Raw genomic sequence first — 26,042 nt, 5'->3', positions numbered from 1 at the left:
CCTCCAACATCTACTCAGTTTACTTAAAACAAGACTAGTATTACACATACAGTAAATAACTAATATTGGCATTGTCCTCATGCTTTTTAGCCAGAGGGGAACTGGCCAAAGGTTATCGGTCGGTTGTTCAGTTATACTTTATATACTATAATTATACTTTAATAGTATAATTTTTTGTTAAAGCATAATTTTCTGTAAGGCAGCTTTGAAACTTTGTGTGCTGTGAAAAGCGCTATAAAAATGAATATGACTTGACTCTATGACTGTTCTAAAAGCATACAATAAGGCAGTGGCATTCCTCCCTATATGCATTACAGTATATGCAAGTTGCATAGATCCCCTTGTATATAATATGCAAATAATTGATCTACACCTGGGTGATTTGACTAATTATCACATAAAAAGGGATGACACAGTAACTGGTCACTGTGGGTACACTAAAATATGAACTTGGCTGTGTGCATGTTTTCATTTTGAATGAGTTGATCAATATGACCACACCCCATTAGTGTAATGCTAGTGTTCATAGAGCACAGTAATTGTGATAAGATGATATGTTTCTTGGTTTGATGAAGCATTAATAAACGGAGGATTGCTAAAAAAAAAAAGAATAAGACATTCATTACATTTTGCTATGCTTTTGTCAAATTCAAAAGGTCAAAACTTGACCTTTGTTTGAATAAAAGAATACTTTTTTGAGCAAAAATAATTATTTGCTACATAAAATTACTCAAACCAAGCTACCACCCACCTATATGCTGTATGAGCACAAATCTCAGTTCTAGTGGATTAAAGACCACATCATATATCAGAATGTGAAATACATCAGTGTGTTTATTTGAGCCAATAAAATGCCTTGCTGACAAAAATATTCAACAGTGCACTAGTCTTAGCGACTCTTTAAAACAATCATCTTGATACGTCTTGCTATATAGCTTTTATTATAAAGAAGTATAGTTTTTTTATAGACTTAAGACAATGGAGCCTTGTATGCGAGTTATGACTGGGCTAGCGGCACGGCATCGTCTGTACACTCCTAGTAACGGCACCAGTCGGGCGATCTCCATGCCAACTCATTACTGCTGGGCATTAAATCCCACTTTGGCTCATGTGGTCCCACTGCACGGTATTGGAGCAGGTACATTGATAACTCCTCTGAAGACTGGCAGCGCCACAAAGACGGCACTAACTCTAATGTTGCTTGGCCATTTTTCCAGACAAATTTTGGCTGCACATCACTCTGTCAAAGGGGGCTTTATGCTAGCTAAAGATGGAGTTATTATGAGAGAGCGAGTAATACAGGGGAAGCTCATACTCATGTCATTAGGTTCAAACTATTAATTCACTTGAATGATGTGTGAATGTGAAATGTTTAACAGCATGCTCTCTTTAGGAATTTCACTAGATTTTCAAAGTACACAGTAAGAATGGAAGTTTGTTTGGAGCCAGGTTGGGGTGTATCATTACTCATCTGTAGGTAGAAACCTGATGTACCGTAGCTTACACAAGTAAAGTGTTGTTCAAAAGAGCAAGCCAGGTTGTTTCAATAAGCCAGCCAACAAACAAGGGGTAGTTTAACCTTTTCATGAGTAGGGTCTAAATTCCTCTGCAGTGCCCCCTGGAGTGAAAACACACTTTTATATATTATTAGATATGGGTCGGGTCCCTTGTTCAATTTAAGTCTACAGAATTTTTTCACCTGTTTAATCATCCACCAGCAAAAATTGAAAGTTAGATAGCTTAGAAAAGTAGCCTTATAGTCCCCCTCCCCTCAATAAGCTGTATGTTTTGAGGTATTATTTAAGTCCGTAGCTCAAACAGTGCAGGACAAGTTGCATGCCGAAAGTTGCAATCATTTGTTTAAACCCCTAACCCTAACTATGAGCAATAATAATTGTGGTGCTATTACAGTAATAAAACACTACCGATAACCAATTATCCACTGCACAGCCAGTAGAGGGGGCAGAGTGTAGACAAGTTTGTTTTGTATTATTTCATTTAAATTTTTGATTTCTAAAATTTTTATAGCTATAATATCAGCAGTCCAGTTTCCCTATGCACTGTTTGACATCTGAGACATTGTGTGTGTTTGGGTGGTTTACGAGGATGATTTTTTAGGTTACAAACTGGTAATTACAAGGGTATTAGGTTAATACCCTTGTAATACCCACAGCAGCGCGTGTGTGTGTGTGTGTGTGTGTGTGTGTGTGTGTGTGTGTGTGTGTGTGTGTGTGTGTGTGTGTCAAGCGCTAATGTAAACAGATTTGGCTGTGTGCATGAATAATAGCACTCGATCAGCAAGAGAGTATATGAGTTTTAAACTGTTACCATGGTGCTTTAGTTTAGCTTGCTGTCTCTTTCAGAAAACAAACGTATTACATGCCTGAAAAGACTGTTCGAGTTGCTGTGTGAATTAAAACCGTATCTGCACCTAATCAGCAGACTGGGCTTTGTGTTTGGAAAGATCGTGTTTAGATATGATGGCTGTGCATATACCAGTTTATATTTACACCTCTGAAGAAGAGTCAGATGATGGATGAATATCTGAGTCAGGTGCCTGCTCTATTAGCAAGCTCAGCTAAGATATCATTGGACTAATTATTCGACTTGTAAATGGTCTTTCACTCATAAATAGATAGCTAAATGAATGTGCTGCTAAAAAAAGTCACATGTACTGTACTTGCAAAAGAAAAATGGTAAGTTTAGGAACAGTTTACCCAGACATTAACATAATTTACTCACTCTCATGTAATTTTGACCTTATGAATTTCTTTCTTCCATGGAACACTAAACGAGAAATTATAAAGAATGCTCACGCTGGCATTTTCCATACAATGGAAGAAATCAGCTCTGAAATGTCATTCATGCATGTGCATATTCATACTTGGCGCATAACTTTCCATTGGCACATTGTGTTCAAGTCATGCAAGAACACTGAATGGGAAAGTGTTGAATAATGATTCTTAAATTATCTTTTTGTGTTCCATGAAAAAAAAAAGTCATACATATTTGGAACAAGGTGAGTAAGGGGTAAGTAAATGAAGAGTAAAATGAAGAGTTTTTGGGTGAACAAATCCTTTAAAACACAATCATGTTTGGAAATTTGAAGAACTGTAGAACAAGAAGCTATAAAGTACATGTACTGACATGCATATTGTATTGGAATGTCTCACTGTCCAGATCTGATAGCGATAGACCGCAGAAGCATGACCAAACTAGAGTCGTGTACCAGAATCAGAGTTACCTCTGAAACAAACACAGACAAATCTAAAATCACAGGTCTGCAATCTGCAGTGTTTGGACTCACTTGTGGCCCAGCTCATGAGCAATAGTGAAGGCCAAGTTGAGTCCGTTGTCCTCCGCCAGCACACACTTCCTCTTAGAGCTGCAGGTGCCGCCCAGATAAGCGATTCCTGCAGAGAGAACAAAGCCTGACTGTGAGATGGTTACAGACAGGCAAGAAACCACAATTCAACCACCAATCTGACATGATTAAATCACTAGTCAACTTTGCTCACTGACAGCAGTCGCTGTTGCTCATATCGCCAAGAAACACTGTCAGTGTGAAAGACTCTTTACTAGTTGTGTAAGCTTTTTTCTATGCATTCATTTATAATCATGTATTGATTGGAGAAGAATATTGTAGCTTTAAGCTATTCCAGGCCACATTGTCTGATGATTTGCTTGAGGCATGGCTTTGGATCTGAAGTGAAAATACTTTTGGCTTGTTTTTAGCTCCTCATACCGAGTAGTTGTGTGAATCTTCACTGGCCTCCCGATTCTATATGATTACGATTCAAAGGGTAATGATTCAATTACAAAATTATTCTCAATGCAACACAATGCATCTTGTCCTCAAATGTTTTTATTAATACACACACTCAGTATTAAATAGTATTAAATTATTAATTTAGAATGAATCGATCCCTAAGCTGTAAACAAAATATGCTTGATATGACAAAGGACACTTTTTCTGACAAACTATTTTTTTAAAGTTAACATTACAAGCGGTACCAAACAACAGCTATCCTGACTGATCAGTTTATCTAAATAAACTAAAAAAATATATATATAGATGACACTTTATACTTCCATTTGCTAGTAACAAACTTTATATTGGTAACAGATTGGTAACAGATTAGTAGTTCATCAACACTCAGATATATTAAATCAAACTTTCATAACTATTTGAATGCATTTTCAGTTGTAACTATCTATGTTCAGCATTGTTTAATGCAATAATGCTTAATGTTATTCATGAAAGTTATAAAATGTGTATATTTTATAAAACTATATTTTCCTATAACGCAATGTGTTATCAATGTTATACATTTTGTGTATAATTGAACACAAAATTTACTTTTTGAGAATCAATTCAGAATTGTTGGAGAAAGAACCGTGATGCATCAGAGAATACATATCTTTCTCCCACCCCGACTGAGAAGCTTGTAATTTTGACTGCATGACAATGACAGTCATTTGATTGAGCAGCCTGTGGATAACATTAGATTTCTGGCCAGAAGTGAAAATTCCATCCACTGGAGAGAATAAAAAAAAAAAGGGATATATAGGGAACAAAGGCATGCCATTCTGTATCAAATTGGCATTTCAAACAAAGAGGGCTAACTTAAACGTCATACCATGTATCACTCCAGGTGTTACTGTATATGTAATATGTTGAATCTTCATCATGTTTGTTTTAATGCTTACTTGGGTTGATTTTCACTTGCAAATTAGGAAATATTATCCTAATTCTCTTATTACAGACTGTGGGGAGCATTTTAAAGCACCATAGTGCATTTCTGACAAAAAGGCTGTTCCATAAGTTAGACAGTATAATTATGCTATATTCTAAGATACATGTTGGCCTAAAGCTAAGGCAGCATTACATGTACTATTGTTTTAATTGTTTGTATTGTTCGAGTTGCTGTCTATGGCATTCCAAATTGGCCATTTATAAGATTCAATTTTTGTTAGGAAGCTGCCTATGTAAGCAGTAGACAGCAAGGCAGCTCAATAACTTTTGACACAGAGCCAAATCATCAGAATGATCATCTCTCTGTTATCAGCAAATAATACAGTTTTTATGTGAGAACATTTTAATGTAATTTTCAAACCATTTATATAACATAATTTATGATTAGAAGAGTTAGAATTAAAATTAAGGATGTTCAGATTATGTTTCTGCTGTGAAAAAATAACCATAAAAACTTTCAGCAACAATTAACAAATCACATATTGAGAGTAGTTAACAATTAAATTCCTTTTCTATATTAAATCTTATAAAGTGACAGCCAACTGATTCCCATTTGAATTTAAAACACCATCCTTAAATGAGGTCACAATGTGACATCAGTGGGTCTGTTTCACATCCCAGACTATCACCTTTCCAATCTGCCTGTGAAAGCACCTGGGCCTTGTTTCCCAAAAGCATCGTAAGAGTAAGTAAATCATAGAATCAATCTTACGATTCATCTTAGTTTTGCGGCTCGTTTCCCAAAAGCATCATAACTTTAGTTCTCAAAAATGCTCATAGATTTACAATGGTATCTTACGAGGCTAATCATCCTGGTCTCCTCTTCATATTTGACACCCAAAGGTGCTTCCTCCAGCACTACAAGTTGTGTAGCACCACACATGGCAGCATTGCTGTCACCGTTATCAATTTTGGGAGTAAAGAGCAGACCTCCGCTATATTTGTGAATGTCCCTAAAGTGCATCTTCTAAACATCTACTTACATTGCACTGCATGATAATACGGTGAACATTGTAATATTCAATGTATGCTTGTAATTAGCAGGATCATACAAAAGGGCCTCCACTGTCTTCACTAATCCTGGAAGCGTTCATATCGAGAAATTTGTGAAAACAAAATATTACACATGCACACCTGGTTAATTAAGCAGGTTGTGTAAATGAAATATATCGTTCTCTACAAAGTTATTGTATAACAATATGTAAATATGTAGATAAGGTTGAATATTTTAGAAAATATTAGCGAGGTAAATTACAAATTAGAGAAGATCTAATCTTAGGAGAAGTTCGTCCCTGTAAGCCGGGAAGGCCATCACATCGTGGTCGGATTTGTGCCACAGCTGGACATGCTGGGCGCCGAACCTGCTAGAGAAAACTGTTCCTGGCGGTCGTGATAACGATGGCTGTGGACACCAAGTGTGGCGCCCAGGAAGTGAGGAAACTGCTCTTTTCTTGAAAAAGCCTGTTGGGCATGCGGAAAAAACAAAGAAAAGGGAAATAAGGATTCTCCACCTGGCCCTCCACCAGAGGAAGGAGTGGTCTTCTTACCAGCTCCTGAAGTGCAGGTACCGGACTTCCTGGGCTGCCCGTCTCGAAGGCTTTCAAGTTCTTGGCGGCCGGCTGTGAGACAGGTGGCTCCACGCCGAGGCCTGTGGCAGAGCCGGTGTTACATCTGCAGGAGGACGCCCATGGCAACGAGCAGACGGTGTACGGGGTCTTGAGCCAAACCGGGGCAGGATGTGTAGAACAGCCTCCTGCTTCCTCACCATCCAAAACTGCTGGGAAAAGTCTCCGACAGTGTAGCCAAACAGGCCAACCTGGGAGATGGGGGCGTCAAGGAATCAAACCTTGTCAGCCTCTCTCGACTCGATCAGGTTGAGACAAAGGTGGCATTCTTGGACCACCAGGCTGGACATCGCCTGCCCGAGAGGCCACGCCGTGATCTTCATTGCCCGGAGGGCGAGATCAGTCGCTGAGTGCAGCTCCTGCATTAATCCCATGTCAGGACTGTCTTTGAGTGCCTTGGGTTGGTGTACCTGCAGGAGTGCCATGGCATGCAGGGCGGAGGTCGTGCATCCACCAGCACTGTAGGCCTTAGCCGCCAGTGACAACGTAAGCCTACAGGCCCTGGACAGAGGCCTCGGAAAACTCCACCAGCAGGCGGCGCTCTGTGGGCACAAGTGTACCACGACCGCCTGATCCACCTGAGGAATCGGCAAATACCCCCTTGCCAGCCCACTGTCAATTGTAATGAGAGCGGAGGAGTTCATAAATCGGGTGCGGGCAGTAAAATGTGCCCGCCTCATACACCTCCGGGAAGAAAGGAACGGGGCAAAGCATGGCTGTGAGTGGTGCTCTGGCCCCAGAAACCAATCGTCAAGCCACGAGGGTTCGGGGAGGGAGCGGAGGGTTCCACTCCAACCCGACACTCGCTGCTGCCCGGGCAGGCATGGCCGCCAGCTCTGCGTCAACCTGCGATTGGGCTACCGCACCTGAGGGTGGGAGTCCAGCTGAGTCCCCGTCAGATATGACAAGCCCGCTCTCTGATACTGCAATCGATAGCTTATCCTCCTCAAGAGCACCAAACGAGACCGCAATCTCGCCCTGAGACAGGCCCGTTGCATCATCCCAGAACTCGATCAGGGCATACGAGCGTGCTGAGGTATTGGAGGTCCGTGGAAGTTTCCCAGCGGAAAAGCTCCCACTGAAGTACCCAAATCGCCCCCAGTGCTAACCGACACCGCCTAATACCCGTAGGTAGAAGGACCGTGCCAGGGAGCCGCTGGGGTGGTTTCCCTCTAATGAAGGAAAGCCATGACCACAACATAGCTATGGCCATGCTCTCACAATGAGGGCATGAACCATTCACATACGCCCCGTCTCCGTGTGAGTAGCACCCAAACATATGAGACAGCAATCGTGGCCATCAGAAGTGGAGAGAATGTGACCCCAACCAAATGAAAAGGCAAAAAGACGTGTTCGTAAGTGCCACTTTTAGTAGAAATATATTTTCTTTTAGAAAAAATTTTCTTTTTTTTTTTTATATAATACAATATAGAATATAATACAATGCGCCATAGATACCAACAGCTTGTAAGAGCGAGAGATGAATGGAAGGTTTGAGTAATATAGCGCAGTGAATACAATACAATATGTTTGTTAATTTAAAATGAGGCACTTTGTGCCAGTGAAATTATAGAAATGCAAAGTTTGTGAGCTCTGTCATATAAAGTCCTGAGTCTGCGGGCTCCATTTTCCTACAAAGCACAGTGCTACGCACAACAAACTTGCGCAACGTCTTATCCAATTTAGAGAGGGCGCTAATTCTAACCGTAATATTTGTGCCAGCGCAAAGTGGGTGTGGGTGGGAGTGTCTGCACTATTATGGGTGTATGCACGAAAACTATGGGTGTATTCTATGTTAATGAAGTGTCGCAAAGCACAATGTGCTATTTTTGTTTGAAAACCATGTCTTGAATCAGCGCAAAGTTTAAACTCAGGTCCTGCATTTTCAGTTTGGAGATTCCACCATGTGACAGGGCAGAGGGCGGGGCCGGGTGGTGATTCTACACACCCAGTCACTCATCAGGCTAATCAAGCCTCCGAGAGGGATAAATGCCAACTGCGGAGGGTGGTGCAAGAGAGAGAGAGATTGTTTATGGCAACTGACTGTCATGTGTATGTTTGTGTTGTTTAAGTTTATCATTAAAACTATTATTTATATAGTCAAGCCGGTTCTTGCCTCCTCCTTTCCCTTAATACCCTTTACAAACCACCAGATGGAAATAAAGTTCTTGTCCAAACTAAAAATAAATTATGTCCCTGACAATCAGAGTTTCAGCAGTCTCATTTGAAACAAAAATGTTTAAGATGTGTTAAACTACATCTATGTCATGGTTTATTTTTCTTCATGGTTTATAAAGCTTGATTTCCTTTCTCCCGAACTTGTCGTAAAGCCTACTCCTGGAGAAGAAGGTTTGAAATGAATACCTAACAAATGTGGATTTTTCATGCAGAGTATTTTTCTGATGTACCAGCCACTGTGGAAGGCAATCTGTACGACGTCTCCGAGTGATATATTACAAGAAATTAGACACAAAGATGCAAGTTTGACGAAACGTGATAATATTTTGAAGAACAGATGAAAGAAAAGCCGCTGATGCATGTTTGATTTAATATGTATGCGCAGTGAGCTCCGCTGTTTATGAGTGCAAAGAAAGCGCTTCTCCAAGACACGCACATGCATAGTTAAGCACATCATTTCCCAATCACTATTGATCTTAGCTGTTAAGAGCATTTTCTATGAGTGATTTTATTAAAGTCCATTCATAAATATATACATATAATAAATTGTTTTTTTTTTACTAATAATTACTAAAAAGAAACTGCCAATTTAAAGATACATGTGTAGTTGTGTTCAGTGACGTGCGGTGATGTCTTAAAGAGGCTAGGCACTGAGTTATGAAAGCCAGATTACCTGATTTATTGTTTAAGATAATAATACGTAATAACAGTGAATGTTACGCACAAGCGTGGCATATCAAGAAATGTACAAATCAGGATGTATATCGTGTACTCTCTCTCACGCACACACACAAGCGCGTAAACAGTGAACGTTACGCATTTATCAGATCCTTCAAAACCTCTCGGTTTTCCTTTACCTTTTCATTGTGGTAGGTTATATTCAGCTTCCTTTGATCGTCAAGTGCAAGGTCGATCCAAGATTTTCCAAAGGTTTTCAGTGTAATTTCACACTGGATGTGAGCTGACGACTTTTCATGCTTGGTTAAAGCTGCGGGCAGGTTGTTCAAATCACAATATCCCGCTGAAGTCCAAACAGTCTGACTGGTTGAAAAAAGCAGGCAGGGATAGCAGTACAGCCGCTGATTGTTAGCACAGCCACATAGCCAATCTTTTCTTACATGCCAATCAGTTTGAAATGATCGGATAATTTTCGGGCCCTTTTGCTGTACTAGTCCATCTAAGGCTGGCGTAGACCTCCCTCTTGCAATTAACTCATATTTGGAATTAAAATCGAGCTTGGAAAAATTTCTTAATTCCGTGATTACGGCCGGTGCTGTCATTTTGATTTTGAATTTGGCATGTACGCTAGCTGTGGTGTGATGACGTTAGCTACGCAAATGTCCAGGAATATCTCGATTTTAATTGGTCCATGTCTGATACGTAACGGAGATGATTACGGCATAACATATTTACGTCAAAAGGCACAGCAGATTTGTGCTTTTTGCCATACATGTTAAAGAATACAGGATCGAAGTGCGCATGCGCAACATGGGTTTTCCGCTTGTCGTCTGCAATGAATGGACCGTAAAAGCACTGCTTATTCTACCATTTGTTTTTAGCTGATTATGCGTAACTGCTGCATTTGTCATCATAACGTCTAAACAATTGGAATAACACACATATTGCATATATAAATCACAAGAATAAAAATACAAATACAAGTTTATTATTTAATAAACATTTTATTTTAGAATTTTGGCAGGGTAGGCAGTGGCTAGTTTGCCTACCCAGACCGCACGTCAGTGGTTGTGTTTCTACATGCCAGGTTGTCCCACCCAACCTCATGTTATGTGCCACAGTGCTTACATTCTTCAGGAAGTCAACTAATAAATGGATGTATATAAATACAAATTGTACAACAGTTTTAAGCCAGATTCTGACCTGTGTCAGAAATATCTACCAAGGTTGTTTAGTTTGTTTTTGTTTTGACACATATGCAGTCAACGTCCAAAATACTGTTGGAAAATAATGGGCTACACATTTTTACACTGGCTGGAACTCTGTGATGGAAAAATAATTTTCCCTGAATGTCATATAAAATGGTAGGTTGATTGGAAAACAGATGTTACCCGAAATTCCTCCATAGACTTTCTTTTTTTTTTTTTTTTTTTTTTTGCATTTCTTCTTTCCTTTTTATAGCCATGCACAGTTAGACATGAGCTGCAATTATCTCTTGCTATGTCTGTCATCTGTCTGATTTACAGTAGGGAGTCAGCTGGGTTCACGTTTCTGTATGCCAGATCATGCGATTGTGTAGTGCAAAAGCATGTGGAGGTGCATGATATTTTGATAGATTGCTGTGAGTTTATGAAATGTAATCCAACAAATACAACGGTCAAATGTGCAATGATTGTCTGAAGGAGTAAACTACACTTAATTGACAGGCAGAATAAAATGGAGAAGCAACTTTCATGACATTTAAGCAAATACATGAAGGTTTAATGGGCAGGACAGGAGTAACCATTATTTGGAACAGTGTTACATAATCAGAATACAAAAAAGTAGCTGTATTAGGTTACAGTTATATTAAAATGTATGTAATAAGATTACTGTTGCACTCTTTACAATTGGGGATTACTAGCAGATTTAATTTTTTATTTTTTTATTAATAACAAAAGAAATAAAAGTATTACCAGTGGCAGATCTTAGCATAGGTGACCGAGGTTGGCAGCATTTTCTGGAGTGGTAAAGAAGCACTACCCCCTGCAGACAGCTTACAGACTTACGCTTTCTGCACATATTCAGAATTAATTTATTTTATTGTGGATAAGCACATTTTTAGTCAGTCATTTCGAAGCTGTAGCCTCACGGTTGCTCCAGCAAATGCAGCATGCTAAAGAGCCCATATTATGCTAATTTACAGGTTAAAGATTTTATTTTGGGGGTCTACTAGAATAGGTTTACATGTTCAATTAAAAAAAAAAAAAAACTCAAACTGTACATTTTTGCTAAACCTATTTTCATCTTCTAGCTCAAATGCTCTGATTTAGGTCCTGTCTCTTTAAAGCCCCCCTTTCCAAAAAGTCCAGTCTGCTCTGATTGGTCCGCTGGCCTATTCTGTTGTGAATGGTCAACCGTGTAGAGCGTGTCAGAAATGTAACGCCCCTTCCCAAAACTTTTCTCAGGCTTCCTTAACAGCTGTAAACACTATTGTAACTGGTTACAATTGCATCAGTTTGCAGTACCAGTTTGAGTTTGATAATGTAAGTTTGGAAGAACATGCTGATAAACACAAACCACCTTCGCAAGCACGACTTGAGCAGGACATTTCACAGTGGTAAGTTTTAATTTTGTAGATTAATGTGAACCTAACAAAGCTTCAAGTAAAAGACATATAGTGCATCTAAGTTAGTCATCTTTTGTTGGAATGGGTGTAGCCGAACTTAATTCGCCCGAGCTATGAACGGAGAACAGAGACTTATCCCGATTAATGAGTAAGTTAGTCGAGGACTACCGTGTATAGCGGCCGTAACATTAAAGCTTGTAATTATATAATTATATAAGACTCTTAATATCTACAATTTTGCTACACAGTTTAGGTAAAATCCAACCCACAGCTGAATAGTAAACCCTTACCTACACAATAACATTACATAGCAAGTTAGCCGAGCTCTACCGTGGATAGTAAAATTACCATTTGTAAAAATAAATCCATCTCCACACTAGATCACCATTCATGATAGTAAGAATGACAAACAATCTGCATCAGTCTACACAATTGTAGGTAAAAGTGGGCCTGGAGCTGATTAGCAAAACTATTTTGTGGCAGGGCGGAGGATAATGATTCCGCACACCCAGCCTCTAATCAGCCCTTGAGAGGGATAAAGGCCGACCAAAGATGGCAGTGCGACAGAGAGAGATTTACGGACAGCTGTCCGACACCTGTGTGTGTTTTTGTCTTTTTGGTTAAGTTTTTAATAAAAATATTATTTAGATTGTCAAGCCCGTTCTCGCCTCCTTTCCATTAATCCCTTTACACTGGTGCTGAAATCCTGGAAGGAGGAGGGATGCGGCGTAGTAGAATCTTCGCCACTACCATCCACCCCAACAGAGCAGCCATGACCATTAGCACAGTATACAAACAAGAACCTCTGAGCAATAAAATTAATTGATGTCCATATAAATCATTTTCCTACATCCTCATTAGATTTTCAGTTTGGTTTGGTTTTGTCTTTATTTTGCACTGAATATCAGAAATCCAGTCCATATATTCAATTAAGAGTTCTAAGTGATGAGCTTCACATGGACAAACATGCTTGATTGAGAGTGTGCAGAGCTCGACAAGTACCAGTCATTCATTCCATGACATCAGAGATATGCATGAGTGGGGCATGGACACAGAAACAATAAGGCATCCCGGATAGAGGGATTTTTTTACATTATAATTTGCAGGATCGCTGGTTCATATAGTCCAGGAACATATTAAGGTAAACATATTTAGTGTGCTGTCCGAAACAGAGGGGCTCAACTGCGGGACTGGCTTGAGCTCTTAAGACACCATGGACTATCGGACTAAAGCAAGAAATGGAAAGTTATTTTGAAATTATTGGTATAAGCATTATGAAACATTCAAGGTGGAGATGTGCAGGTGGAGCTTCTACTGAACATACGTTTGGAACATCCTTACCAGATGCCCAAACCACTTCAACCGGCTCCTTTCGATGCAATGGAGCAGCGGCTCTACTCCGAGCTCCTCACGGATGACTGAGCTCCTGACCCTATCTCTAAGGGAGAAGGCCAACACTCTTCTGAGGAAACCCATTTGTACTCGCGACCTAGTTCTTTCGGTCATGACCCAGCCTTCATGACCATAGATGAGGGTAGGAACGAAAATCGAACGTAAACGTGAATTATATGTACATACAGTTTTGACATCACAACAAGCTGTTTTTGCAGTTTAGTTTCCATACATTTTCTGGGTGGACTGGGGATGAGGCTTTGTGTTGTAAACATTAGTATGTCTACATACAGTAGTATATCAAACTCTTATTGCAAAAGAGTACAGAAACCTATCACCTATGATGTTCCCTTTAAAGCTTCAGTTTCACACTTAACCATTTCTCTGAAGCCTTCATATTGCCCAGAGAAAACAGGAAACTGCACGCTGAACTTACTGTGCAGAAGGACTTATAAATCCATGGAGATGATCCGAAGAACTTAACTATTTCTCACATTACTGACATTCCAATATATATGAAACAGAAGTGAAGAACAAAGCAAAAGAAACTTCAGACAAACAAGCTCAAATCAATACTGCCTGTCCTAGTCCAGACATAAAAAGACATCAATCATTTTTTCTCTTTTTTGTTAGACCTTTAGGTTCATATTTCTTCAGCTGTTAACAGTGTTCCTTGTGGCCTCTAACAGAATTTATCCATTATGGTAGCCAATGGGCGTCTAAGACAATTATTGTTCAGCTCTCACCGCAGTCTCGCTTCATTTAATCAAATAACAATGAACACCACAAAGTGGTATGGCTGAAAAGGAAGTTGATTATTATGACTAAACATCCCACATCCGTTTCAGGACACGACAGATATCTCAAAACCCTAAAGGTTGTATGTAAATTACAGTCAAGAGAGAGTGTGCGCTGTTTAACAAAAGCAGTTTAGATGGCAGAAGCACAGTGATTCTGTCGATGGCTAACTAAATATTGCCTAATAAATATTTGCCTCTGGTGGATGCTTCTCTTAGCACACAAAAAAGAGAAAAAAAAGCATTGCTAATTAAACGCATATCAATCATTCCAATTGTGTGAGTAACTCCTGTTTTCCTTACACGCATGCAATGAAATTACGGGGGATCGCTCCCACATTTAAATGCAGTCATCACTCCCACAACGTTTTGTACGTGGCCAAACAGATTCACTTTCCAGTCTCAACTTGGACTGGGCTTTTTTGGACAAGGCCATGAGTCCAACTTGCCCCCCTCTGGAGTTGGATTTGACTCTAAATTGACTGGTTAAAGGCCAAGGCCTCGTAAAAAAATAAAAAATAAAATAAGTGAAATGTCACCTAAGGGTTTTCTTAATTTAAAGGGATAGTTCAACCAAAAATGAAAATTCTCATTATTTATTCACCCTCATGATATCCCAGGTTTGTATGACAATTAGAAAAATATCTTCTCTCACTAGGTCCTTAAAATTAAAGTGAATGGAGATTTCTCTTTTGAAGCTCCTTTAGCAGCTTGTGTCGTACAGATGATGTTTATGCTGACGGTCTGCTTTTTGGAGCTTCAAAAAAGAAATCTCCATTCGCTTGCATTTTAAGGACCTACTGAGCTATGATATTTATCTATTTTTCTTCAAATGTGTTCTGGTGAAGAAAAAAAAAGACATCTGGAATATTATGAGGGTGAGTAAATAATGAGAGAATTTGTAATTTTTGGGTGAACTATCCCTTTAAGGGGTTTCTTGCAACTGGCAGTTGGTCTTCACTTGGATTCAACCAAGGTGAACTTGAATCGAGCACTGCCCTCTCATTTAACAACATATGAGAACCCTGAAATTTCTCTAGCATAAATTTGTTGAGTGTTTTGATATGAACAAATAAAAGTTCTGACATTATCCCATCATTTAGTTATTGTTACATTACATAAACATCTAATTTCTAAGCAATCACACTTACAATTTCCACCTAGCAGATTACTATTACACCACAGATTTACATTGAAGTTGGCAGCCGAGCCATATCTATGGACGAGAATAAAGATAATTTGCATGGACAAGCATGACTCCAATTTAATTCAGAGAATGTAAAAATCTAGTTTTGCTTGTTATTGTTGACAATATATGAATAAAGCACTAAGGGAAAAATGATGCTTAGTCTATTTTTGGTTTATCTGCTGGACTGATTTTCTCTCAAATTTAAATGTATTTAACAGACAAAACAAGTGCACAAATGTCCAGTTCAAGTATGGTTTCCCTCTTGTATTAGTCTTCCTCTGAGTCTTTTTTGGGGCAGCTGTAAAAGTTAAAACTCTCATATCAGATCTCACATGAGTTGCGGACCATCGCTCAGGGCAAAGAACTTGAAGAAACAGAGACTTCAAAGCCAGGAAGTGAATTTGAGATCGGAGACTCTAAGCCTGAGGTATGAGCTTATCCCTTCTCAATCAAGCCATTTTTCAATGGGATCCTTGTATATAAGCTGGAAAGGAGCTCTATTTAAATGGAGACTTCTCCTTTGAAATATCTCAAAGACAACATGTCTCCTTTGATACAGTCATACTACCTGACTGAATGGGGAAATTCATCTCATTTAATAATTATAACCTTTACCCATGTTAAAAGGGTGATTCCAGACAGTTAGATGTGCATTTAAGTGTGGAATGCTTTCACCATCAACCAGATGATGTTTCATTGTGTTTTCACAATCTATTCCAAAAGGTTGTTCTGTCATCTTTAGGCATATTCTGCTGCAATCCCACAAGCAAATTTGGCCCATTTTCTGCAGGTTTATAAATCACAATGATCTTCAAAGCTGGAAAATAAGTGAACCTTATTGACTTAAGGAGAAAGCCTGTTTTCTTTTGTCTTTTAAACAAATAATTCACAGTTTGTAGTGGATTGTTTCCAAAGTGTCCTACAAAATTAATTGTATGCTTAGACTATTAAAAAAACAAGCAGAGATGCTAACTTGTTGAACAGACAGAAAAAATTGCAGATCTTTAACAGTGATGCTGAAGTTTCAGCAGAAAGATCAGGTTTCAAAGGTTAAGGCTGCTAAAGGTATAGTTCAGCTAAAAATGAAAATTCTGTCATAATTTACTCCAAACCTGTATGACTTACTTTCTTTCATGGAAGTTGGATGGTCTCAGTCACTTTTCGCTTTCATTGCATTTTTTTTGTCCATACATTGAACATGAATGGTGACTGAGGCTCTTATGTCTAACAACTCGTTTTGTGTTTCATAGAAGGAAGAACGTAAAAGTTTTGGAACAACATGAGGGTGAGTAAAATATGACAGAAATTTCATTTTTGGGTGAACTATTCCTTTAGGGTTAACTGCTGGGCTCATTCTACAGTAAACAACTTTTCAAACACACACTTATTACATTGCAATAATGCTAACACTCTTTAACATAGTTTCTATGTTTTGTTATCCTATGTTACTCCTGTTTTAGGAGGATGAGGTGGACTTGATATCTGTGAGGTATATGGTTTTTAGGGCCGATACTGATTATTAGTAATCAAGGAGACTAATAACCGATATTTGAGGCAGATGAACATTTGCAGTAAAAATATACATTCACACAAAATCCAACACAAAACATTCTTTAAATGCCTATGAATGTGTTAAATGAATTACTGCAAAACAGAACATTTTAACATTATCTTTTGAAAAATACTGGAAAACATAACATTATTTTTTCAAAAATAAAGTGGAGGGAACTCATAGCACCATTTCTTTTGAACTGAAACTTAAAGTAAATAAACTAAACAGCTCATAACAGAATGTTATGTATTAACATGATAATAGAAGAGAATCAATATTATTGGAGTTGACACTTCATGTAGCTTGCTGGCTAGCCCATTTAGTCAAGTGCAAAAAGGGAAACAGGATTTTATTCACAATGGAGGTGAAAGTTTTAATGCTAGCAACGTTTGCTAAACCTCCTAATACTGGTCAGCCAGCGACTACTATCAATGCCATCATCAGCTATAACATGTAAAAAAAACTCACATGGGTGAGTAGTCTGTTAAATCAGTCCTTGTCTCTGCCGCCCATGTATATTGCTGCTCACTTTATTTGTCCTTTACGGTCTACTGTCATTGAAATAACCGTGTCTGCAGCTCTACCGTGCACGTGGGCCAGGAGAGAGAGGCAACGCTTGCAGAGTGTGAAAGGTCATTAATCAACCGTGTTTGGTGCTAGAGAAAGATTTTAAAAGATGCTTGCTGAGTGACTCCAGCCGGGTCTCCAAATTGGCCCGGTTGCTAGGGAGTGTAGAGTCACACGGGGTAAATTCCTCATGATCACTATAATGTGGTTCGCTCTCTGTGGGGCACGTGGTGAGTTGTGCGTGGATGCCGTGAAGCTTCCACACACACTACATCTCCGTGGTAACGTGCTCAACAAGCCACTTGATAAGATGCATGGGTTGACGTCTCAGAAGCGGAGGCAGTTAAGATTCGTCCTTTGCCACCCGGATTGAGGAGAGTCACTGCACCACCACAAGGACATAGAGAACATTAGGAATTGGTCATTCCAAACTGGGAGAAAAAAAAAAGATTACAGATCAGAACATCTAAGCCCCGGAATGCTTGCTTTGTACACAGCTCTGTTGTTTTGTCGCGCTGCAAACCTAAAGTGTAGAAACGGTGACATGGGGCAACCTCTGTCATGATGTCTTGTGGACCGGATGAAAAAAATCTGGGGTCCGGACCTGGACCGTGGTCCACTTTTTTTGAGCGCTGGCAAAGGTGATGTTCAAGTGTTTTGCACATAACGCATGTTTGTGTTGTTCTGCCTACTGAATTGTTTTCTTCACTTTATAAACTGCGTGTTGCTCATACAGCTGAAATTTCATTTACTGCCCTCTGGAGTAAACAGGTGGTACTGCAAGCTTGCATTTCTCAGGACTCTTCCTTATTATGGTCTGGGGAAGTGCGATTAATCACCTTATTTTTTTAATTAATCGCACAGAATTAACGCGTTAAATCGACAACCCTAAAAATAACGATTCCAATAATTTGAAAAATTATCAGCTAGGCAGAAAATCGGTCGACCCCTAGTGAGGTCCTTGCTTTTGGTCAAGTTCCACGATTAGGCCTTAGTGAACTGGGCTTTCATCATCCCAAATGTTGTAACAAGACTTTAAGCCTAACATAAATCAACTCAATACAACCATATACAGTAAAATAATTGGAGAATTGCATGTAATTGTTAAATCAAAAACAATGCTGCAGAACATATACAGAAAGTTGGCTAATCTAACGTGTCTTGATAGGGAGACCTTTGCTTGGCTGTAGCCACAGTCTGCAGGGTTTTCACGGTTCATGTCAATGCTTCCCTGAGGGAACTAGGCCACCCATTAAGAGAGAAGTTTACTCAAACCCTTCTTTCTAGTAATTCCTTTGTTGGGAATATAATAGCACTACTGTGACAATAATTTCCATCATGCTGGAACAATTACATCCCACTCCGATTGGCTGGGACGGACAATGCATTCTTCAGTTGGCTTCTCTGCTTGCAAACCATAGAGCTTGTGGACAATACATTCTGGACGTGATGATCGTTTCTCGATATGCAGGCACTTAAGAAAAGTATGACCCTGGCAAGCATATTTGGAAACTTTAGTGTAGATGAATTTTCACCTTAACAAGAATGTTTCTACACTATTGTTTTGTTTGAAAGAACCTTTGACTCAACACTGCAAAATTATTTACTGTAGGTGTGAGATCATAATCTATGAGTGAAATTAGTTTTCATTAGTTGAAATGCTATCTTATAAAAACATGTTCATATTTTACTAGTGGTACTGTTTCCAGACTTGCCAACCAGGATTCAGACTATTGAAATTTTAAATATGTCCTAATAAGCAAGTTTTAGTTACATTTAAATGCTGTTTTAGCAAAAGCAGGCATTTAAATTGTATGCTCTATGATATAAATATGATATACAAATAATATGAGTGTTTAGATTATATTTTATCTAGTGTTTAAAATGCCCCATTATCATCAACATAGCTTGTGCTTGCAAATATGTGTTCAGGTTAAATGAGTAAAATACACTTTAAATATGCCCATATTAGAAAATCATCATATTATAATGATTTCTGAAGGATCATGTGACACTGAAGACTGCAGTAATGATGCTGAAAAATCAGCTTTGATCACAAATTACATTTTACAATATATTTAAATAGAAAACTGTTCTTTTAAATTGTAAAAAGAGTTCAGAATATCAATGTTGTTTCTGTATTTTGGATCAAATAAATCCAGTCTTGGTGAGCAGAAGAGACTTCTTTTAAATGGTAGTGTAGGTCTAATATTAAGGTCTCTTACTAATACATAAGTCTTTTTGTAAAGAATATGTATAGTCATATTAATTATTTTAACTTAAAACTTGATTTTGATCATTAAGTCTCCTCACATTCATTCCTTTCTGTCACATTCCTCAGTGAAAGGCCCAGGGGAGGGGTATTTTGTCTCCTCAGGTGTGAATTACAATCAATATTCATGATCATTCACACCTCCTCGCATATGACCTTTCAAACACTAAAAGTGTCTTACAAAAGTTAAATTACTATATAGTTTTGTATGAATGAGTGATCTGGATGGTTTTAACAGGAGGAAGGACATCCAGGGTCCATGACTTTGTGAACTCGACTGGGGATAAAAACGCATGTTTTTGCACTGCGCATCTCTGGGGGTCGAGCTCGGGAAGAACACCAATTTGCAAACAAGCGCAACTTCAGGGCATAAAGCTGACTTGTAAAGGGAGCTCTGGCTTGAGTGATCGGGTCTACGACTGCTGGTAGTAGGCCACTTAGAGCTTCCACGTCCAATCCAAGGGCCAGACGTGGAGGTTCCAGAGGTCTGGGCGCAGGTGCCAGATTGTTCCCCATCCCTGAGAAAGAAGTTCCTTCCTCGGAGGAATCTGCCAGGGAGGTTCTGTAGTGAAGAGCATGAGGTCCGAGAACTGGGCTCGGGTTGAGGCGGAGCCACCTGGGCTTTCGCCACCACAGGGGGACGCCCTACGCGAGCAGATGGGATGCAGGATCTTGAGCCGCGCCAGGGCAATATGTGCTGGATGGCCTCCGTTTGCTTCACGAAGCTGGGTGAAGTCCTCAACGGTGTCAACGTACGGTCCAATCTGGGGGATGTGCGCGTTGAGAAAGCGGGCTTTGTCGGCATCCCTCATCTCGACCAGATTCAGTCACAGGTGCCGTTCCTGGACCACCAATGGGGACATCGTCTGTGCAAGTGATCGCGCTGTGACCTTCATCGTCCGGAAGGCGAGGTCGATCACGGAGCGCAGCTCCTGCAGCACATCGGGATCAGGACTACCCACATGCAGTTCTTTTAGTGCCTTGGCCTTGTTTACCTGCAGGATGGCCATGGCATGCAGGGTGGGGTTGATCTGTCCAGCGGCACTGTGGCTATGGTCACCAGAGACAACAAAGTCCTACAGGCTCTGGAGGGGAGCGCTGGTCAATCCCACCAAGAGGCGACGTTTTGTGGGCACAGGTGCATCCGGACCGCCTTATCCACCTGAGGGACCTGTCATGCTGTCAGATGTCATGGCCGTGAGGCAGGCTGGTCTCATTTCGGGACCAGACGTGAGCAAACAAGTGTGCTGGGGAATTAACTGGTGAGACCGCGCCCACTGAACTCCCCAAATCACCTTCAGCGCCAGCCTCATACCCGTGGGTAGAAGGCGCAGTGCGGGGGGCGGCTAGAGTGGCTTTCCCGCGGAAGGAAAGCCGCGAACGCAAAGTTGCCATGGTCATATTATCGCAATGAGATCATGAACCATCCACAAATGCTGCCTGTGTGCTGTCAGTGTGATCGCTGCCCAGACACATGAGGCAGCACCCGTGGCCATTGGAAGCAGAGAGATAACGACCGCATCCAGGAATCACACAAAGATGGAAAGGCATCTTTATAAAGACGCATCTTTAAAAAGACATTCAACGTCAAAAAAAATGTGCTCTAATAGAGAAAATATACTCTTTAGCAGGAATATACAGTCTTTTAGTGCTGTCGAAGTGCCCAGGGGCTGAAATCTGGACTCGACGTGCAGAAGAAGAGAAAGCTGCTGGAAATGCGCTGTATATCCTACCACATACGCTTCTTAAGAAGTGAATGGAACAGCAGTAATATTCAGCTTGCTGATAGTACAAACACTTGACTCCGAAGAAAAAATCTGAATGGAATTGCATTCCAGCTCCTTTTAAACTCGTATGTCTGGGCGAGTGGCATGCAAATTCCACTCTCCAACTCTCATTGGCCTTTTCTCAAAGAATGGGAGGAGTTCAGGGCTCTCAAGAATGACCCCTGGTGTCACTACATCGACACAACTTCGAGTGAGTGACAGAAGGGGAACAAATCTGCATTGTCTAGCCTTTTGATCTTTCATTTAAAAAATGCACTAACATTTAATTAAAACAACTGAAAGGGTAAATATCTCATTATATAATAAATAATTTTCTCCAAAAACACGTTAGCCACAATTATTTGCACCACTAGAATTCTTATGGAGTAAAATATATCTGAAGAATATTCCCATTCAAATTTTAAATTTTTGGTGCAGCTGGGTGACTGGGAACATAAAATTGTTCAGACATGATCTCCTGTTTCACAGGGATATAAATATGAGGTAACACAAAGGGCAAATTCCCTTAATCATCAATCATAGCGGGTTAGACTAAAGAATATAGTTCTGATGTGCTGCAAAAGATTGTTGAGCTTCACAAAATGTGAAGTTGTTATATGAAAATAGCCAAAGCACTGAAAATGTGCATTTCCACTATCAGGGCAACAATTAATATGTTCCAATCAATTGGAGATCTTAAGAATTGGCCTAGACAAGGACGTGTGTCTATATTGTTTCCATGCACGGAAATAAATCAGACATCACCTACATCACAAGTTTGTTGGGAGGGTTTCAAGAAAAAAGCCTCTGCTCTCATCCAATAACAAACTCAAGCGTCTTCCATTTGCCAGACACTACTCGAACTTCAATTGCGACTGGGTTCTATTGTCAGATGAAACAAAAAACAAACAAACAAAAAAACTGTTTGGCAGCAAACACCAGAGATGGGTTTGGCAGACACAAAGATGAAGCATGTACCAAATGCTCAAGGTTAAATGTGGTGCTGGATCTTTAATGTTGTGGGTGTAATGAACTGGCCATGGAGACGGTTTTAGGATCCATTTGCAGGAAGTTTATTAGAACACAAGCAAACTATCCAAATTGGCAGGCAAATAGAGGTAGTCCTTATGCAGGCGGTATAATCCAATAACCCAAAAAGACAGTCCAACAAGGCAAACAAAACAAAGGGGTATCCAAAAAGCAGTAAATCCAGGAAAAGAGGCAATGGTCATAACATGCAAACAATCAGCAATGGCAATGAAAAACACGCTTGGTAAGGGCAGGATGAACTGGCAATACTTCGCAACGTGACAATGGAAACAGTATGGTATTTATATAGTGCAAAAAGGAATTAACCAATGAAGAAACGGTACAGAGTTAGTATTCGGGAGAACGCTCCCTCTGGTGGTTGGAAGGAGGTGTAACTCTATCAAATACCAATATATAGAAAAATATAAACCTGACTGCCTCTGCCAGAAATCTTACAATGGGCCCTGGTTGGATCTTCCAGCAGGATAATGATCCAAAACAAACATTAAAATAAACACAAAAATGATTCACTGATCACAAAATCAAGGTTCTGCCATGGCCATCCCAGTCTCCCAACCTGAACCCCATAGAACATTGGAGGAGGACTGAAGAGGAGAGTCCACAAACACATGGACCTCTGAATTTGAAGGATCTGTAGAGATTCTGTATGGAGGAATGGTCTCAGGTGTTCTCCAACCTCATTAGGCATTATAAAAGATTTAGAACTGTTATCTTGGCAAAGGGAGGTTGCAGAAAGTATTGAATAAAAGGGAGCCAATAATTATGGCCAATGCGTTTGAGAAAAATACTTATTTAACAAGGAGATATTTCCCGTTTCAATGGTTTTACTTCAATTAAAAGGTTAGATTTGTGTGATTTTTTTTTTCTGGCCTTCTTTGCTCATATTTACAAAGGGTGCCAATATTTTTGGGGAATTAACTGGTGAGACCGCGCCCACTGAACTCCCCAAATCACCTTCAGCGCCAGCCTCATACCCGTGGGTAGAAGGCGCAGTGCGGGGGGCGGCTAGAGTGGCTTTCCCGCGGAAGGAAAGCCATGACATAAAGTTGCCATGGTCATATTATCGCAATGAGATCATGAACCATCCACAAATGCTGCCTGTGTGCTGTCAGTGTGATCGCTGCCCAGACACATGAGGCAGCACCCGTGGCCATTGGAAGCAGAGAGATAACGACCGCATCCAGGAATCACACAAAGATGGAAAGGCATCTTTATAAAGACGCATCTTTAAAAAGACATTCAACGTCAAAAAAAATGTGCTCTAATAGAGAAAATATACTCTTTAGCAGGAATATACAGTCTTTTAGTGCTGTCGAAGTGCCCAGGGGTGAAATCTGGACTCGACGTGCAGAAGAAGAGAAAGCTGCTGGAAATGCGCTGTATATCCTACCACATACGCTTCTTAAGAAGTGAATGGAACAGCAGTAATATTCAGCTTGCTGATAGTACAAACACTTGACTCCGAAGAAAAAATCTGAATGGAATTGCATTCCAGCTCCTTTTAAACTCGTATGTCTGGGCGAGTGGCATGCAAATTCCACTCTCCAACTCTCATTGGCCTTTTCTCAAAGAATGGGAGGAGTTCAGGGCTCTCAAGAATGACCCCTGGTGTCACTACATCGACACAACTTCGAGTGAGTGACAGAAGGGGAACAAATCTGCATTGTCTAGCCTTTTGATCTTTCATTTAAAAAATGCACTAACATTTAATTAAAACAACTGAAAGGGTAAATATCTCATTATATAATAAATAATTTTCTCCAAAAACACGTTAGCCACAATTATTTGCACCACTAGAATTCTTATGGAGTAAAATATATCTGAAGAATATTCCCATTCAAATTTTAAATTTTTGGTGCAGCTGGGTGACTGGGAACATAAAATTGTTCAGACATGATCTCCTGTTTCACAGGGATATAAATATGAGGTAACACAAAGGGCAAATTCCCTTAATCATCAATCATAGCGGGTTAGACTAAAGAATATAGTTCTGATGTGCTGCAAAAGATTGTTGAGCTTCACAAAATGTGAAGTTGTTATATGAAAATAGCCAAAGCACTGAAAATGTGCATTTCCACTATCAGGGCAACAATTAATATGTTCCAATCAATTGGAGATCTTAAGAATTGGCCTAGACAAGGACGTGTGTCTATATTGTTTCCATGCACGGAAATAAATCAGACATCACCTACATCACAAGTTTGTTGGGAGGGTTTCAAGAAAAAAAGCCTCTGCTCTCATCCAATAACAAACTCAAGCGTCTTCCATTTGCCAGACACTACTCGAACTTCAATTGCGACTGGGTTCTATTGTCAGATGAAACAAAAAAACAAACAAACAAAAAAAACTGTTTGGCAGCAAACACCAGAGATGGGTTTGGCAGACACAAAGATGAAGCATGTACCAAATGCTCAAGGTTAAATGTGGTGCTGGATCTTTAATGTTGTGGGTGTAATGAACTGGCCATGGAGACGGTTTTAGGATCCATTTGCAGGAAGTTTATTAGAACACAAGCAAACTATCCAAATTGGCAGGCAAATAGAGGTAGTCCTTATGCAGGCGGTATAATCCAATAACCCAAAAAGACAGTCCAACAAGGCAAACAAAACAAAGGGGTATCCAAAAAGCAGTAAATCCAGGAAAAGAGGCAATGGTCATAACATGCAAACAATCAGCAATGGCAATGAAAAACACGCTTGGTAAGGGCAGGATGAACTGGCAATACTTCATAGCGTGACAATGGAAACAGTATGGTATTTATATAGTGCAAAAGGAATTAACCAATGAAGAAACGGTACAGAGTTAGTATTCGGAGAAGCGCTCCCTCTGGTGGTTGGAAGGAGGTGTAACTCTATCAAATACCAATATATAGAAAAATATAAACCTGACTGCCTCTGCCAGAAATCTTACAATGGGCCCTGGTTGGATCTTCCAGCAGGATAATGATCCAAAACAAACATTAAAATAAACACAAAAATGATTCACTGATCACAAAATCAAGGTTCTGCCATGGCCATCCCAGTCTCCCAACCTGAACCCCATAGAACATTGGAGGAGGACTGAAGAGGAGAGTCCACAAACACATGGACCTCTGAATTTGAAGGATCTGTAGAGATTCTGTATGGAGGAATGGTCTCAGGTGTTCTCCAACCTCATTAGGCATTATAAAAGATTTAGAACTGTTATCTTGGCAAAGGGAGGTTGCAGAAAGTATTGAATAAAAGGGAGCCAATAATTATGGCCAATGCGTTTGAGAAAAATACTTATTTAACAAGGAGATATTTCCCGTTTCAATGGTTTTACTTCAATTAAAAGGTTAGATTTGTGTGATTTTTTTTTCTGGCCTTCTTTGCTCATATTTACAAAGGGTGCCAATATTTTTAGCTTCCACTGTATATCTCAAAAGCCGTATCATATGTATCATATCTGATATATGTAATTTCAACATGCTTTTTCAATAAAATAATTTATTTTAACCAAGCATAAGTTGCTTATATTTAGCAAATACTTATTTTAAAATATCAGTAACAATATAAGCATTACCTTCACTTTAATAAAATAAGCTGTAATTTATCCCAACATAAGGGCCATTTGTTGCCATTTTAAATAGAT

The 26,042-nt window shown here is 39.7% G+C and overlaps 1 protein-coding gene across 1 annotated transcript in view; it reads right to left on the bottom strand.

Moving 5' to 3' along the window:
• The window catches only part of adamts17 (ADAM metallopeptidase with thrombospondin type 1 motif, 17), a 273,229-nt gene that overhangs the window by 169,070 nt on the left and 78,117 nt on the right, over positions 1-26,042 (bottom strand). Inside the window, exon 8 of the mRNA XM_052129527.1 lies at positions 3,308-3,413. Within this exon, the coding sequence (XP_051985487.1) occupies positions 3,308-3,413 (106 nt within the window). The remainder of the gene's footprint in view (positions 1-3,307; positions 3,414-26,042) is intronic.

This window comes from Xyrauchen texanus, chromosome 1 (genome assembly GCF_025860055.1).
Source record: "Xyrauchen texanus isolate HMW12.3.18 chromosome 1, RBS_HiC_50CHRs, whole genome shotgun sequence".
NCBI classification, from domain to species: domain Eukaryota; kingdom Metazoa; phylum Chordata; class Actinopteri; order Cypriniformes; family Catostomidae; genus Xyrauchen; species Xyrauchen texanus.
This window is presented reverse-complemented; position numbering and strand designations above follow the sequence as displayed.